This window comes from Chlorocebus sabaeus, chromosome 11 (genome assembly GCF_047675955.1).
Source record: "Chlorocebus sabaeus isolate Y175 chromosome 11, mChlSab1.0.hap1, whole genome shotgun sequence".
Taxonomy (NCBI): Eukaryota; Metazoa; Chordata; class Mammalia; order Primates; family Cercopithecidae; genus Chlorocebus; species Chlorocebus sabaeus.
The window spans coordinates 39673376-39686611 of NC_132914.1; the positions used below are offsets into that span (position 1 = coordinate 39673376).

At 37.5% G+C, this 13236-nt stretch overlaps 1 protein-coding gene across 3 annotated transcripts in view; it reads right to left on the bottom strand.

Moving 5' to 3' along the window:
* YAF2 (YY1 associated factor 2) overlaps positions 1-13236 on the bottom strand; it is a 79011-nt gene that overhangs the window by 32054 nt on the left and 33721 nt on the right. Inside the window, exons 2-3 of one of the 3 annotated variants that reach the window (XM_037997266.2) lie at positions 9448-9547; positions 8409-8461 (exon numbers count right to left, since the gene is read on the bottom strand). The exons of the other annotated variants lie outside the window; for them this stretch is intronic. Of the exons in view, the coding sequence (XP_037853194.1) occupies positions 8409-8431 (23 nt within the window). The 5' untranslated portion in view covers positions 8432-8461; positions 9448-9547. The remainder of the gene's footprint in view (positions 1-8408; positions 8462-9447; positions 9548-13236) is intronic. 3 annotated transcript variants of the gene reach the window in all.

The window sequence follows — 13236 nt, forward strand, 5'->3', positions numbered from 1 at the left end:
TTATAGATTAAACATATAGTATATGCCTTTTTTGCAGCAAATATAAAATCTTAGGAAATTTTACATTTCTGATGGTTTCTTAGGTTAATACTAATACTAGATGTGGTTTCATAAGTACCAATTGATGGTGTATGCTACAGATAACATGCATCAGAAGAAAATTACTCTAGGATAAGCACATTTTGTTAATAATTCACATAAAAATGATCAGCACAAGAAAACAGGTCAATAGTGTATGTATTCACTACAGCATATACTTTCTAAATAATAAAAGCAGCTACATTTAATTCTGAAAGGGTTGAACACAAATTGTAATCAAAATATGCTGTTTTAATACATTATACAATGCCGTAACAATTTACTTTTATCATTTTATTAAGATTGTTTTTGCTGCATGTGGTGGTTTACGTCTGTAATCCAGCACTTTGAGAGACTGAGGCCAAAGGATCACTTGAAGCCAGGAGTTTGATTCCAGCCTGGGCAACACAGCAAGACCACATCTCTACAAAAAATTTTAGAAATGAGCTGGGCATGGTGGCGTGAGCCTGTAGTCCTAGCTACTTTGGAAGTTGAGGAAGGAGGATCTCTTGAGCCTGGGAGGCAGAAGCTGCAGTGAGCTGTGACAGCACCACGGCACTCCATCCTGGGCAACAGAATGAGTGCAATCCTGTCTCAAAAAAATAAATAATAAAATAAAAAATAATTGTTTATACTGTTTATATCTATAGTTACTTCTTTTTCATAATCATGGTTTTGCTTTTTGTACTTTCTCCCTTTGTTAAAAAAAAGATTGCTAGCTAGTCTTACTTTTCTCTTAAAGGACAAGTTCTGTTTTATTTATCTTAACTATTTTTTCTGTTTTCTAATTCATTATTTACTATCCTTTATCTTCACCAATTACTTTTCCAGCCTTCCTTAGGTTTATTTTGTTATTGTTGTATTAAATTCTTTTATTGAGGGTTTAATTTGTTTTCATTTTCTAGTAATGAAATTCTTAGAAATAATTTTACTTGTATCCTGTGTGTTATTCGTGTCTTTCATTTTTATTGTAATTATTTTCTACTGCAGTTGCCAGTCTGCAGTATCTTTAGACTTTTGAATTAAGTTTTTTCATTTTTCAAGGACAATAATTTTACATTTTTAAATTCAAGTAATTGAGGTTTTTGTTTTGGGATTTGGAAAGGTTTGGTAGTTTGGTTTCTGGCTCTCACTTTTGTTGTCAACCTAAAATTTCATTGTAGAGTATGTGGTTAATAATATTTCTACTTTTTAGTATTTTTTCAGCTTTCTTTATAATACAATGTAACCTACTTAAAAGTTTTAAAAATATAACCTATCTTTTAAAATGTTCTGAGGGGAATTTATTTCTCTTTACAATAACAGAATGATACATTATTACATCAACCTTATAAATCAGACAGACAAATTATATGACTCAGATTCTTTATATCGTATTTATTTCTTTGATGAAGCAAGGACTGAAAATGTTTTTAAAGTCTACCATTGCTGTTAATGTTTAAAGTACTCCCATTACTGTCTCTCTCTCCTTCCCTGAATTTATATAGTTTTCACTCTAAATACTTTTGTGCTTCATCTTTAAAAAGCAAAGATCTGTGGCCCTCTTTATATCAGAAACTATACCCTGGATTATCACAGTGTCTCTTTTTCTCACCTGATGTTTATTGCTTTTAATTCAACTTTTTCTAATAATACGAATCTACTGATTTTTTTTTTTTTTTTTTTGCTTATATTTGCCTAGTATCTTGTTTTGACCATCCATTTATTTCCAATCCCCCTAGTAATTCTGCTCTAGTGTGTTTCTAAACACTAAGTGTATAGGTGGGCTTTGTATTTAATCTAATGTAAATGTTCCTTAATAGCTGAGCTATATCATGGGCCTTTACACTTTTAACAAGCATGTCCGATCTTGTTTTCATGTTTTCTCTGAATTTTTCCTTGTTTTCCTTCTTTTGCTATACACTTATTTTACACTGAGCACATACTATGTGCCAAGCATCATGCTTAATGTTAGGAATACAATGGTAATAAAAAAAAATAGCTACATATATATAATTACAAACTGTGGTGTTCACTTTTCCCCACCCTACCCAATACCATGAGAGGTTCTAACAGGAGTGGGGCTGAATAAGAAGCAAGAAAGATTTGGCCATGCACAGTGGCTCATGCCTATAATCCCAGCATCTAGGGAGGCCAAGGTGAGAGAATCACTTGAGGTCAGGAGTGTTCAAGACCAGCCTGGCCAACATGGTGAAATCCCATCTCTATTAAAAATACAAAAATTAGCCGGTCGTGCTCACTTGAACCCAGGAGGAGGCTGCAGTGAGCCAAGATTGTGCCTCTGCACTCCAGCCTGGGCAACAGAGCAAGACTCCATCTCAAAAAAAAAAAAAAAAAAAAAAGATACAATTAAATTTAAATAATACAAAGAGCGTTACAGAAACTGAAAGAAAGTTAGTAAGGCTGAAGAATATTGAATAAGCGGAAAAATTACATGAGATAAAACTTGAGAGACAGGCAGACAAGGCCAAGAAGGGCTTTATGAGCCATGTTAAAGAACCTAGATTTTGGCTGAGTGTCGCGGCACATGCCTGTAATCCCAACACTTTGGGAAGCTGAGGCAGGAGGATCTCCTGAGTCCAGGAAATCAAGACCAGTCTGGGCAACACAGTGTGACCTCATCTCCACAAATAAAGAAAAAAAAATAGTTGGGCATGGTGGCACACACCTGTGGGCCCAGCTACCCAGGAGGCTGAGGTGGTAGGATCACTTGAGCCTGGGAGGTCAAGGCTGCTGTGATCATGCCACTGCACTGTAGCCTGGGCAACATAGTAAGACCTTGTCTCAAACAAAACCAAACAACACAACTCAGATTTTATTCTAGGTACAATAAGTACCTTGAAATACTTTTAAGGATGTAAGTGACTTCCATTATATTTTAATTTTTAAAACACATATGGAATTGGAGAAACTAAGTAGTACACTATTAGAGTAGCCCAGAAAAGAGATGGTGGCTTACGGTAGCTGACAAATGGTAGAGATAGAAGTGAATGGATTTAAAGATTTTGGTCAAGGCAGTACTATCAGTCCTCCTCTTCTCCTACCCAATTTTGGAGTTACATAGTTTACTTCTGATTCTTTGCAAAGTTACTTTTAAACATATAGTCCATGTTCCCTAACAACATTTTGGTCAACAACAAACCACATATGTGACAGTGGTTCCCTAAGATAATGAAGCTGACAAATACTTATTACCTAGTGAAGAAGCTGTCATAACATCACATAGTACTCGTGTGTTTGCAGTGATGCTGACATAAACAAACCTACTGTGCTGCCTGTCATATAAAAGTATAGCACATACCAGCCGGGCACGGTAGCTCACACCTGTAATCCCAGCACTTTGGGAGGCCGAGTGGGGCAGATCACTTGAGGCCAGGAGTTTGAGACCAGCCTGGTCAATATGGTGAAACCCTTTCTCTCCTAAAAATACAAAAATTAGCCAGGTGTGGTGGTGCATGCCTGTAATCCCACCTACTTGGGAGGCTGAGGCAGAAGAATCACTTGAACTGGGGAAGCAGAAGCTGCAGTGAACCGAGATTGCGCTGCTGCACCCCAGCCTAGGCGACAGAGTGAATGAGACTCCCTCTCAAAAAAAAAAAAAAAGTACACGCAATTATGTATTGTCCATAAAACTTGACAATGATAATAAATGACTGTTACTAGTTTATGTATTTACTATACTTTTTATTGCTATTTCAGAGTATGTTCCTTGTATTTATAACTGTATACAACCTGCAGCAGGCCCCTCAGGAGGTATTCCTGAAAGCATTGTTGTTTTTGTTTTTTGCTGAGACAGCATCTCACTCTGTCACTCAGGCTAGAATCCAATGGTGCGATCATTGTTCACTGCAGCTGGCCTTGACCTCCTGCGCTCAAGTGATCCTCCCACCTCAGCCTCCTGAGTAGCTGGGACTACAGATGCATGAACAGCCAGCCAATTTTTTTGTATTTTTGTAGAGACAGGGTTTTTCCCCATTGCCCAGGCTGGTTTCCAACTCCTGGGCTCAAGTGATCTGCCTGTGTCGGCCTCCCAAAATGCTGGGATTACAGGCATGAGCCACCATGTCTGACCAGCCATTGTTATCAAAGGAGATGATGGCTCCATGCATGTTATTACTCCTGAAGACCTTCCAGTGAGACAAGGCAGAGTTCTCAAGAAGACAGTGATATTGATGATCCTGACTCTGTGTGCCTAGGCTAATGTATGTGTCTGTGTCTTCATTTTTAACAGTTTAAAAAGTAATAAAGTAAAAAATTTTTTGAATGGAGAAAGCACACAGAATAAGGATATAAAGAAAGAAAATACCTGTATTTTGGTACTGTTGTATAGTGAGTTTGCATTTTAAGCTAAGTGTCACTACAAAAGAGTGAAAATGGTAAAAAAAATTAATAATAAGCTTATAAAGTAAAAACATTACATTAAGCTATGTTAATTTATTGCTGAATAAATAAAATTTTTAAAATAAATTTAGTGTAGCCTAACTGTACAGTGTTTATAAAATCTACAGTAATTTCCTAGGCCTTCCTTCACATTCATTCACTACTCACTCAATGACTCACCCAGAGCAACTTCCAGCCCTGCAAGCTCTACACTACAAGTTGTGAAGTAAAATAAATCTAAGCTGGCCAGTGTGGCTCACACCTGTAATCCTAACACTTTGTGAGGCTGAGACAGGCAGATCGCCTGAGGTCAGGAGTTCGAGACCAGTCTGGTCAACATGGTGAAAACCCGTCTCTACTAAAAATACAAAAATCAGCCAGGTGTGGTGGCAAGCGCCTGTAATCCCAGCTACTCAGGAGAGGTTGAGGCAGGAAAATTACTTGAAACCAGGAAGCAGAGGTTTCAGTGAGCTGAGATTGTGCCACTGCACAATAAATAAATAAATCTAAGCCATTCTTATATACCTAACTATGTCCTATAATATTCTAAATCAGTAACATAAAAATTTTTTGGTGTTGGACAGCCATTCTCACTTAATAAACATTTACTAAATACTACCTATGGTCTAAGCCCTATGTTACAGGTATACAGAAATACCCACTCACGCATGCAAACATACGTAAGTTCAATTTTGCGTTTGAGATGTCTAGAAGACACGCAAATGAAGCTGTGTAACTAATAGTCCACATGTAAATAAATGAGATGATCATGCCTAGCTTACTGAAAACACTTTACAGACATATATCAAATACGTCTTTTGAACATCAAGATCTTCTAAACTCCAATATTAGTTAAAACATTATACCAACAGGTAGTTTTAATATGATACCGTTTCAGCCTTTATAGTTCAGTGTGAGAAACACAAAAATACACAAGCAATTGAAGTACATCCACTAAGTGCTATTATGGGAGAAGTTCAAAATGGATAAAGAAACCTAGGTAGAGAGAAAAACTTCTGGCTAGATGTCCAAGTTCTCTGTAAATGAGGAACAATATCCAAGAAAGTAATAAAGGTTTGACTCATGAATCGATCTAATCAATGGATACATTATTTTAGCTGGCAATATACTATCACGTAAAGCACAGGTTACTGACAAATTTTAATACCTTAAGAATGAAATTGTGGCATTAAATGTAACTTCAATTTAAAGTAACACACAGGAAACAAATGCCAAATGCTAAAACAAGATTTCTAAAAAGTATTACCAGAATTTAAAGAAGGAAAAGGCCTGGAACTAAAACAGGCCAGGAAAAGAAGTATCTTGTTAGGGATAGTCCCCTAGTGGAAGCTTAGAGGATGAAGAAGAGTTGAAAGGATGAAAACAACATTCCATACAATAGAAACCACATAGGCTCAGAATTAATGATTATTAAAAGAGCCTAGTGAGTCATCCATTCATTACATATTTACAATGTACCTATTTTATGATGGGCATTAGAAATCAAAGGTGAAGACACAGTTCTGCCCTCAAAAAGGCTACAGAACACTGTAGAGAATAGACCATCAAACCAGTCATGGTGTGTTGAGACGGGGTTAAATTCAGGCAGCTATGGAAATACAGAGGATGGGTACCTAAGCAGATCCTATAGGAGCACAGAAGGCTTTCTGAAGGATATAACACCTAAATTAAGAATTGAAGTGAATAGAAATTAACTAAACTGGTGGTGGGTAGGAGTGGAAGGCAGGGGTTACTGAGGCAGCGACAGAGAATGGGAGAACAGGGACAGACACAGTGGCTGACATCTGTAATCCCAGCACTTTGGGAGGCCGAGGTGGGTGGATCACCAGAGGTCAGGAGTTGGAGAACAGCCTGGCCAACATGGTGAAACCCCGTCTCTACTAAAGACACAAAAATTAGCCGAGTGTGGTGGTACACGCCTGTAATCCCAGCTACTCGGGAGGCTGAAGCAGAAGAACTGCTTGAGCCCAGGAGATGGAGGTTGCAGTAAGGTGAACCGAGATCGCGCCACTGCACTCCAGCCTGGGTGACAGAGCAAGGCGCCATTTCAAAAAAAAAAAAAAAAAAAAAAAAAAGAATGGGAGGACAGGCAAAACAGCATCCAGAGATTAAGAGATTAGCATGTGTGTAAAGGCCAGAAAGAGGAGAGCACACCACCTATAAGTGGGTGACAAATATGGCTGGGACATAACTTTATACAGGTAAATGGAAAGAGGTAAGGCTGAAGAAATAAACAGGAACTAGAACATGAAACAATGTGCAAGCCATGCTAAGGAGTGTGGAACATGTTAAAGAGGATGTCCCTTTGGTTATACCAGAGTTTCATAATAAAGAAAAGAAAGTTAGTTTATAGTAGTGAGGGACCAGATTATCTAAAACAAGGGTTGCAAGTTGAATTATCTACAGAGAGTAGGTAAGTAATAAAAAGGAATAAAGAGGACCAGGTACAAGAAAAACCCAGGAGGCAACAGGGACTGTGGAAAGCAAAAGCCCCAACTAAATGGTGCAGATTGTTGCAATGAACAAAGGTAGCTCAGTGTTGCTACATCTTCCTTTTTTAAAAAAAGAAGATGGAAATATGAAATTCCAAGTGAAAGCTCTTGATTTTTTAATGATAGCCATTAAATTTCTTTGAAACATGGTACAGGCCAACATTGAAGGGACTAAACAAAACAAGACTATGAGCAAACCAATACCACCAGTCATTTGTCCCTGCTGAAGCTCAAAGACAAAGCTGATGAGTCTGACTTGGACCTGAGGGCAGTGGAGATTTAAACAGGAATGGAGAGTTACTAAAGATTTCAAGAGGGTATCAAGTAATCACCACTTGAGAAGGCAGTGTCTGTTTTGTTCAATTCTAAGAAAGTACCTCACATTTCGTTGTCCTCAGTAAATAGTGATGAGTTTAAAAGGAGAATTTTTTCAAAAATTAGTGTCATGACAATAGATAGAACTAGAGCACAGAAAATACAAGAAAGAAAATTATTATAGTGCTCCTTTGCTCTAACCCCAGCCTGCTGTTTAGCAGGTTGTTCGCAGTCACTGCTGCCATGTGCTGCCCAGTGTTCTTTCTAGGCTGACTGCTGTTCTTCCTTTGGCTATGAACCCTCCTCTAACTCAAAAATTTGTCCAACACCCCAGTGACAAAAATTAGCAGCTATCAGCTTTCATATGAAGTTAAATAGAATGTGTGATTATAGTGGATGGGAGAAGAAGAATATTCTTTGCTTCACTTCAACTCCAAGCCAGGAACTTTGTTGCTAATTCCACATCCTGCCACTGCTAATTCCACACTACTATCTTCTCAGGGGTAAGTAACAGCTAAATGCTGCACTAACTATGCAGGGAAATGCCCAATAAATAATATGTATGCCTGGATAACAGGGTTGGGAAGAACTAAAATTGCGTTTGAGATTCTGCTGGAATAGAGGTGGTATAACAAAGAGGTAGGCTGAGAAAAACTAGACACTAACAATGGGTATAGAAATTAAACAATAATCAACATAAGAAAACACGTAACACCCAAAACCTCACAATCTTAACATTTATATAATCAGAGTTCAATTAATCTTACCTTACAAGAGTAAAGTCTGAGAGTATTTGAAATAAATTATAGAAAATTCAGTTGCTATTGGGATACATGGATAACTAGTATTAGAAGTTATAAATTCATTTACTGAAAATAATCTTCTAAATGGTCCCTCATCTAGGACAGATGAAAGCAACAGACTACCAAAATATTAAGTCACTTATGTTATACCACCTTGGTATACCAAACTAGATATGGTTCTACTTTGCAATACGTTCACTCTCAAATAGTATCTACTAGGAAAAAAAGTAAAAAACAAAATTTGATTCGAAAACCTCTCAGCAATTAGTATCTAGGGAAAGCATATCCAACTCCCATAGAGTGAAATGTTGGGCCTCACCTTATAAAAATGTAAGTCATCATGTAAGGAATCCTTCTGGTTCAGAGCAATGACTTTAAAGCAAAAAAGAAGTTAGTGACCTTTCCTTAGAGAGATGATGATAATTATAATCCTACCTACTCTAGCCCATGTAGAGGGTCTGATATTCTGACAAAAAGCAGAGCCAATATTCTGATTAAAAGCTTATCAGAATGAAGCCTATAATCCCAGTACTTTGGAAGGTTGAGGCAGGTGGATCACTTTGAGCTCAGGAGTTTGAGACCAGCCTAGGAAACATGGCAAAACTGTCTCTACAAAAAAATACAAAAATTAGCCAAGTGTTGATGGCTCACGCCTGTAATCCCAGCTACTTGGGAGGCTGAGGTGCAAGAATTGCTTGAGTCCAAGAAGCAGAGGTTGCAGTGAACTGAGATCACACCACTGCACTCCAGCCTGGGCAACAGAGCGAGACCCTGTCTCAAAACAAAAGTTTATCAGAATGAAACATCAATTTTATCTAAAGAAATTAAGTAGATCTAGGTATCAGGGAACACTTATGGAAAGCCCTAAATGCTCTGTAAAATTCAGAAATGGATAGCGGGATTTCAGACTACAAATGATTAATAGTTAAGATGAGTGCCCATGAACAGGTAAAGCAATAAAAAAAGAAAAGATAGCTGAGGCACCTTTATTGAGGAGTAACAGCAGAACTACGTAACACCAAAGCTTTTTTCAAACAGCAGAACTACGTAACACCAAAGCTTTTTTCAAATGCTCTAAGTCTGTGCTGTTCAATACAGGAACTACATGTGGGTACCGACCACTTAAAATGTGGGTAGTTCAAGTTAAGGTGTGCTATAAATATAAAATATACCCTGATTTTGAATACTTCATATAAAAAAACACTTTACGGTGCAATTCTAGATTAGCCAGGTTTAATTTCGTCTGACTATTTTAATGTTTTCATTGAATTTAATATTGTTTGTTCCTTTAGTATTAATTTCCTCTTGGGTACATCTTCAACAAGATGATTTTAAGGTGAAAAACAGTGACAGCTTACCAGACTGTCCAAAAAAGAGAATGACCCAAATTTCTAGGCAGAGGCTTGAGCCGGCAGGATTGTTCCACCCAATGGTAACCAGGCTCTCTTCCTGTTATCTCTGGCAAAAGGGTTACAGAGTAAGAAAGAAACACTATGTACACATGGAACAGGATTTGACCAATAGTTTAAATCTATCAAACATAATAATATGCTTTGTTTCAGGATTTACTCAATTACAAGTGTTAAAACTTTAAAAAGTGACATAAACATTGTTCACTATGATTTATTCAAGTTTATCCTTTCGCAGTAATCTTTAGATATTTAAATTCACTCTGTTGGGAGGATCACACATACATGGACTCCAATTTACCACCAGAAAATCCACACACCTTTCTCACTAGGATGAAATGAAATAGTACCATTACTTTTTATGCAATACCATAACAGATTTCAAAAGGCACTAGAATTCTCATATTATAAACACTAATACAGGCCGGGCGCGGTGGCTCAAGCTTGTAATCCCAGCACTTTGGGAGGCGGAGACGGGTGGATCACGAGGTCAGGAGATCGAGACCATCCTGGCTAACACGGTGAAACCCCGTCTCTACTAAATATTACAAAAAACTAGCCGGGCGAGGTGGCGGGTGCCTGTAGTCCCAGCTACTCGGGAGGCTGAGGCAGGAGAATGGCGTGAACCCGGGAGGCGGAGCTTGCAGTGAGCCGAGATCTGGCCACTGCACTCCAGCCTGGGCGACAGAGCAAGACTCCGTCTCAAAAACAAACAAACAAACAAACAAACAAACAAACAAAAAACACTAATACCATCCAGAAACAGTCTATGGTCCTATCAGAAAACTTGAAGAAAATGTGGTTTTAGGAAATTGAGAATTTCAAAACACAGAACATAACAGTTTTACAAGCTAGCACTAACTCAAATACACAGAATACAGTAATACTGACTGAGAAAACCAACTGTACTATTCCAATATTAAAAGACTATTAGCTTAAAAAAAAGGATTAGACTCAGCACAGTTAAAAATAAAATAGATTTTTGGGACCCAACATTTCCTACAGATTAAAACATTACTCAAGTCAGAATTCTTTGGCACATAGCAATTCAAGGTTATATAGCGTGCTCAGTTAAATTACCTTAGTGCCTGACAACCAATGGAAGAAATGGAATCAATGGAAGGTATCTCAAACAGTTTAAGAAGAATTTTTGGGTTAAGATGCTTTAATTTGAGAGTGACATCTGAAAGTGCATCAGTTATCCATTCAAACATCTCTAGGAGTTTACTAAGCAAAGGGCATTATACTAAATGTTGGAGATAAGATGGTGAACAAGCTACGATATCTGACCATTACAGAGTTTACACTCTGGTAGTTTTGTAAAAGAATAGAAGTGGGATCTTCATCAGTATTTCACTGCCTGTTTCCCGCGCTCCAAATCAAGACATTTCCTCCTTCTCCTATTTGTATTTGGAGGGAAAGTGACAAGGATAGAGAAACAAGGCAGAAAACAGATTTGCATGTTATCAACTGAATCAAAATTATTTTCCTTATCTCTTTCCCTGTAAAGCTGAACTCCTTAAAGAGAGAGGCTGAAAACTATTCCTTCCTATCCCTAGCACCCGGTGCTTATCTGCTGCTCTACTGCATCAGAACCAAGCTAATCTTTTTTTCTACCATAAACCAGTATCAAGAAGAAATGAAGATTAAAACAACAAAGGTCAATCTTTCCAGTGTTTCTTTTTGCAAAAATAAGCACATACCTATATTCCATATAAGTATTTTAAAAGCTATAAAGTAATATACATCTTCTTTAAGGGAAAGCATGCAGTTCCATAAAGCTAGTTTCCTTTCACCATCAGTGTATCTCCCTCACCTTGCAATCACATCCAGAGGCAACCACTGTCATAAGTTTGGGTAAATGAGATCACATTACACACATCATTCTGAAATGAATTTTTCCTTACTTTTAGGAGGTATCTCCATACTCATACACATCAAAAGGTAGCATGGTATAGTGGACTCTGAAGCCAGACAACTTAGGTTCCAATCCTACCTTCAAATCTTGGCTCTGCTATTTACTAGCTATGAGAGTGAGGAGGTTATTTACCCCTCTATGCTTCAGTATTCCCATATGCAAAATGAATATGATGATAGTACCTCTTTCTGACTTTTCATGAGGATTACAACAGTTAAGATTCATAAAGGGCTTAAAACAATACAGAACCTGGACATAGAAAGTACAAAGTGTTTCTTAAACTGAAATAAATACTAATTAATGATAATAGCCTAAATATAGATCGAGGTAATTCTCCATTGTATAATTATATCTTCTTTATCCATGCATTCCTACTGACAGGCATTTAGATTATTTTTTCCACATGAATATCCATGTACATTCCTCCTTGGGCAAGTGTTCAAGTTTCTCTAGACTAATACCTTGAATAGTAATTAACTGCTAGATAATAGAGTATGCACATTTTCAACTGTATAACATCCCATCCAAAGCTTTGCAATCTAATGGGTGAAAATTGATAGCTCATATGTTTTCAACTGCACTTCCCTACAAACGAGACTAAGCATCTTTCCAGTTCATTAGCCATTCCAATTCCATTTCCTCTGCTGCTAATTGCCTTTATATCCATTGTTCATTTTATGTGTATCATCTTATTCTTTTGATCTTTATATAGTCTGGACACAAATCCACCGAATATTAAAGACATTGTGTGTGTCTCCTCCTAGGTATGTCATGTATCTTTTAGTTTGGTTTATGATGTCTTTTTTTTTTTTTCCGAGCCCAGGCTGGAGGGCAGTGGCACAATCTCGGCTCACTGCAACCTCCGCCTCCTGGATTCAAGCGATTCTAGTGTCTCAGGTTTCTGAGTAGTTGGGACTACAGGCACGTGCCACCATGCCTGGCTAATTTTTGTATTTTTTGTACAGACAGGGTTTCACCATGTTGATCAGGCTGGTCTTGCACTCCTGACCTCAAGTGAACCTGCCTTGGTCTCCCCAGATTGCTGGGATTACAGGTGTGAACTACCAAGCCCAGCCTGATGTGTTCTATTAAACTCAAGTTTTTCTTTTTGAGGCAGCAAAATCATTTACCCTTAATGTCTTTATCCTTGATGGTTCATTCTTCTTTTCCTGACTTGTTAAAGATCTTCCATATCCTAAAGTTGCATACTCATCTATATTATCCTTTTTCTAAAAAATAGTTTTTCATGTGTATTATTTAATTCAACTGGAATTTATTTTCACATATTGCTTGAAGCAGAGATCTAGTTTTCCCCCCATCTAGAAAACCAATTTGAGAGTCTATTTTTTCTCTCCTTACTGCCAGGGAATGTTTCTAGCCTTTACCAATGTTCCAAATACGTATGAATCCATTTCTGAACTCTCTATTAGTTTGTCTTTTCCTGTACTAATACTATACTTCAAGTGCCATAATTTTTTTAACAGAGGTACTTACGTAAAGCACACAAATACTGAATGTACAGCTTGACCTTTAAAAACATATACTCCTGTGTGATTCAGCTCAGGCCAAACTATTAACATTCCTCATGCTCCAGGAGGCTCCCTCATCATCCCTCCCAATCAGTACCATGCTTCCAAGATGACCACAATTCTCATCTCTATCACTATAGATTATTCCTACTTGTTTTTGAGCTTCCTGTAAATGAAACCGTACAATATGTATTCCTTGTGTCTCACTAATTTCATTCAACATTAAGTCTGGGAGACATTCATCTCATGTTATGCATACCAGTTTGTTCTTTGTCATTGTATGTAGTATTT